This window comes from Austrofundulus limnaeus, unplaced genomic scaffold (genome assembly GCF_001266775.1).
Source record: "Austrofundulus limnaeus strain Quisiro unplaced genomic scaffold, Austrofundulus_limnaeus-1.0 Scaffold922, whole genome shotgun sequence".
NCBI lineage: Eukaryota > Metazoa > Chordata > Actinopteri > Cyprinodontiformes > Rivulidae > Austrofundulus > Austrofundulus limnaeus.
Genome location: NW_013953324.1, coordinates 17,100 through 22,374, shown reverse-complemented (window position 1 = coordinate 22,374; position 5,275 = coordinate 17,100). Strand labels below are relative to the sequence as shown.

The 5,275-nt window shown below is 39.9% G+C and overlaps 1 protein-coding gene across 1 annotated transcript in view; it reads left to right on the top strand.

Moving 5' to 3' along the window:
• Nucleotides 1-5,275, top strand: part of rbm25a (RNA binding motif protein 25a) — a gene marked incomplete at its 5' end in the record, with an annotated part of 37,733 nt that overhangs the window by 17,482 nt on the left and 14,976 nt on the right. The window contains 1 exon segment of the mRNA XM_014029581.1: nucleotides 959-1,039. Coding sequence (XP_013885035.1) covers nucleotides 959-1,039 — 81 coding nt within the window.

The following is a 5,275-nucleotide window of genomic DNA, read 5'->3' as shown; positions in this document are numbered from 1 at the left end:
ATGGATGGATGGATGGATGGATGGATGGATGGATGGATGGATGGATGGATGGATGGATGGAACCACTGTGTGAAAAGTGCCATGCTTTAAGACATTTCATATCTTCATTGCTACCTGGTGCTGCAGACATCCAGTTGTGGAGTCCACCAGGTTCAGAACAGTCTGTGGGTTCATCAGACAAGAGTTCTGGACCAGACGGACTTCACTCTCCGTCATACAAAGCCTTGGTCAGCTGGTTTCAGCTGGACACGGTTAGGACAGACCCCAGAGGCCCAGCTCAGGCTTCTGTATGAAATTAAAATAAGCTCCATTTCTCAGATGGTWGGTGCAACGATCAGAAGAAAACTGAACTCACTTCTTTTTTCTTTTCTTCCTGTCAAAACAAGAGAGTCAAAACAAAGATATTTACCTCTCAGGGTCAGATTGCTGCAGAAACAAAGTATTTCTTTTCCATAAAATATTTGGATTTCCTCACCGTCTTGGTGGCGCCAAGCACAGCTGATGCTTCTGAAAAAAGAAAAAGAGACGATTAACATGTTAAACACTGTGATTAAAATGACAGTTGATCTGAATGTTTCAGGTTAAACTAGTGGGATCAAATGACACCAAAACAATACCTTCAAAAAGTAAAAATCATGTAATGATTCTTGTCTTTCTCTGTTTTTAAAAACATAAAAGATGAAAACATACAGCAGCATCACCTTGATTTCCTGTCAAGGACAGATTAAAGTTAGGTCAGAGCTTTGAGTGTAAGAAAGGTTTTACAGAACAGAGTTCAGTTCAGTTCAGTCAGGAGGCATGACCTGCAGGGTCAACAAACCTGCAGGGTCAACAGGTCATGTTGGAGGAGGGGTCCTTCAGGCTACTTAATGAAAGTTTACGTAACATTAGTATTGTGTATTTTTGTTTGTTTGTGTACTTTGTAAGTTTAATATCTGTTGGTGTCCTGTCTTGTAAGGATATCAATGCCATGGAGTTGGAAGATGACAAGAGGGACCTTATTTCCAGAGAGATCAGTAAATTCAGAGACACACACAAGGTATTGTATCAGTTTGCCTGTTTTAAATTATTTTATTTAAAACTTTGAAGAAAAAGCCTTCACACTTGTCATTAGAAATATTTTTCAAGTTAGTGGATCTTCACTTAAACACTATTACATGTGTTCAGTTACTGTCACACAGTATATGTACACATTGGAAACATTAAAACATAAAAAAATGATTTAAATGTTAAATTCCAAATGAAGCTAATCTATTGATTAAACCCCACCAATGTGGTAGAGTTCATTTAGAGCAAGATGAGTCTCAGAATCTCAGCAAGGACAGAATGTAAGTACCATCTTTCATTTCTTCTTTACTCTTGTTGGGCGCTCCCTTCTGGAGGGTTTGCACAGGGGCAACTGGCTCTCAGGTGTGAGTTTTRGGACAAAGAGCACTTTAAAAAGTAGTGATATTTAGATATCTGCTGCACTGAGTCAGTTTGAGCAGCTCAGTGAACCTCTGCATGTCCTCATGTTTCATTCTGTGTTTGGACACAAAGACTGAACCTAACCACTGCAGGAGTTTAGCCTAAAGCAGGGAGCGCCTTTCCACAGCACTCTGTGGGCTGAAGACTAACAAGGTAAGTCCTTGTGTTGTGTTTCCTCTCTTTTAAACACTTCCTGTTTTGTTTTTAAAGGAATCTAACTGACCTGAGACTGTTTGAGACTAGTTGGCAAATCAAATTTCTAAAAAACATTCACAGATGTTTATTTGCAGACTCACTGAATTCTGAGACCAGTGAGCCGTGCTGTTTTCATTTGTGCTGCCAAATTTTTGCAGTTTTGCGAAAAACATCAATTACGATACGGCCAAAAAAACCACCTCATCCTAGCGCAAAAACATTTTGTTGAAAAACCTTTTTTTTTTTTCGAAATTGATGTGTTTCCTTTGAGCAAATTTATTTTCAAAATTCTAAACTGCGCATTTTCATGGTGAATGGAAACACTGCTATTGTTGTGTTCTGGTGTAAACAAAGTGAATGTAACATTTTTTAAAAGACCATTGTTATAATCCCATCTTCTGCCTAACCTCTGACCCCAAACATGACAGACACAACAACATTAAAAATAGATTACATGCCTGTTTGTGTTGACGACTCTTCATTTACTGTATTCCTCCAATAAACTGACACGGCTGATACATAATAACCTTAAATAGAGCAGAACAAAACCTCTTATTTCACTAAACACTCTTAGGCTAGAATGACTTTCAGCATTTTATAAAGTTATTATATAAATAACAGTTTAAAATCATGCATTAGGCTCAGGCACAGGCCTCCTTTGAAAAAACACAGGTGACCTTAATGGGATTTACCAGGTTAAACAAAGGTAATAAATAAACAAACAAACAAAAACATTATTTATAATAGGATATATGATTCCACGCACACAACCACACCTACACCACACACATTGTTTCTACATTAATTGGTTTGTAATAAACTTGGTAGTAAATATTTAGTTTCTGGTTGCAGAGGATCTCACCACTCATAGCTCCTGAGCTAAATCAGGAAGTGAGACAAAATGTTTGTCTGTGAATGTTTTATTTTTTATTATTTTTTTCACACATTGTACCCATTTTGATCCCACTTTGGCAGAGTCTCCCACATTTGTGTCCTAACTTACTGGAGTACATTTTAGAAATGAAACTAGGCAGATTTAGATCATTTGATTAATAATTATTTATCAGTGGTATGGTTTTAGACCTTAGTGACTCCACTGAGGTGTGAAATCATTTTCTTTGGATCAACAGCAAAAATAGAAACATGGTAAACTTGTAATTTGTGTCAAATCTAGTACAATATCCAATTTACACATTCTTACATCCTTTTTTAGTTGCTTTTGTCCTCAGTACCACTTTTTGAACAGTGTTTAAAAAAATCCAGATTTAATAACATTTATAAATCATATATCACACCACTGTAACTGTGGGTCTGACTGACTTTCTTTATTTGGGGTTGGAGAGACCAAAGACTTCAGAAGGCAACCTGTAGGTGAGTCTGCTTCACTCATTTCTTGTGGGACAAATTGGTTTTCATGTAAAAGATGAACTGAAAAGGTTTGGTCTATTTTTCCTGACTTTCTACTCGACCTGCTCTTCTGGACCTGTGGGATGTGTAGGGACAGAGAAGGGCTGAAACTAAAGGTGTTCACCTGGAAGTTGCTCAAGAGTAGCTTCAAAGCAGGTTGTAGAAAACGCCACACTCCCAAGAGGTTCATCTGAAGGCACCTAGACTCTATTCATGATGTTTACTTCTCATCCCAAAGGCTTATTTAGTTCTGATGAAGAACTGAAGACTTTTAGCTTTAATCTCACATCCATTGTGTGAAAATCCCATTTTAAATCAACTGATTTTACTCAACAAATCCCAAACAGCAGAATGATGTTAGGTATTTGTTTTAATTCATATTTCTCAATCTGTTTGTATAATCAATGAACTTTCTACATTTGTCACATTACAACCACAAATGTCAAAGTGCTTTACTGGGATTTTATCAGACAGACAAACACAAAATATCCCACAACTGTAAAGTTGGGTAACATTGATAAGTTTTGCTAGTCAGATTGAATGGACATGCTAGTAGTCAGATGTAGAGCATCTGTGATAGGATTGAACAATGGGTTAAAATATTTTTCCTGAGACATCATGACACCAACAGCAGATATTTCCCTTCCTATACCGTACCAGATTATAGAGCACTTTAAACACCCACAGGATCAAAGCGCTGTACATACATAACAATAATTCACTCAATCAGTAAAAACAACATAAAAACAAATTAAAGATCAACAATATAAATGCAGAGTGTGTTCCAGCTATAGGGGGATCACACTTCTGAGCCTCCCTGGTAAGGTCTATTCAGGGGTCCTGGAGAGGAGGGTCCATCAGATAGTTGAATCTCAGATTCAGGAAGAGCAGTGTGGTTTTGGTCCTGGTCATGGAACAGTGTACCAGCTCTTCACCCTCAGCAGGGTCCTGGAGGGTGCATGGGAGTCCAACCAGTCTACATGTGTTTTGTGGACTTGGAGAAGGCATTCGACCGTGTCCCTCTGGGACTCCTGTGGGGGGTACTCCAGGAGTATGGGGTACCAGGCCCGTTGACACGGGTTGTGACCTGTTCCGACACTGACCGTACCAACACTACACTAAGTGACACTAGTGGAAAAGGTCCCTGTACGACCGGTGCCAGAGCTTGGTCCACATTGTCGTTAGTAAGTCAGACTTGTTTCAGGTGAGAGTTGGACTCCACCAAAGTTGTCCTTTGTCACCAATTCTGTTCATAACTTTTATGGACAGAATTTCTAGGAGCAGCCAAGGTGTTGAAGGGATCCTTTTTGGTGACCTTAGGATCACGGCTCTGCTTTTTGTGGATGATGTGGTCCTATTGGCTTTGTTGTAGAAATATTTATTAAAAAGGCAGAAACACGTGAATAAAAAGGGGACTGCATGATGACCGTCAGATGATTTAATAAAAGGTTTTCATTTGCAAAGGCTGAGCAGCAACTCAAAAGCAGACCCGATCAGAGAATCTGTCAAGTTGCTACTGACACAACAGTGAACAGAGATACAGTTTTAACATCTGGTGGCAATTTGTGAGCAGCCAATCACAGACCAACAAATGTCAACATGGTCCAATGACAGAGCAACAGCTCGTACAAAGATTATCAAAATAAGAGCGAGGTCCCAGACATGAAAGATCTCAAAATCATTAGAAACAGATTATAAAAGACGTAGCAGTTATCAAAAGAGATACAATAATAGGAATGTCAAGACAGTATGAACTTGTACAGGCAGAGAGTTATATAAGTATTCCAGCACAGGCTTCATCAGATCCTGATCTCCAGCTCTCACTGGAGCAGTTCACAGCTGAGTGTGAAGCAGCTGGGATGAGGATCAGTGCCTCCAAATCCCAGATCATGGTCTTGAGCCGGAAACCGGTAGGTTGCCTTCTCCAGGTCAGGGAGGAGGTCCTGCCCCAAGTGGAGGAGTTTAAGTATCTCAGGGTCTTGTTCGTGAATGAGGGAAGAATGGAGCAGGAGATCAACAGGTGGATTGGTGCTGTGTCTGCAGTGATGTGGGCGTTGTACCGGTCTGTCGTGGTGAAGAGAGCTGAGCCAGAAGGTGAAGCTCTCAGTTTACCAGTGGGTCTACGTTCCTACCCTTGATTGGTGGAGTTCTTTGGTGTGGGCGGACTTTGCCCCAACTTTGATTGGTGGAGTTCTTTGGTGTGGGC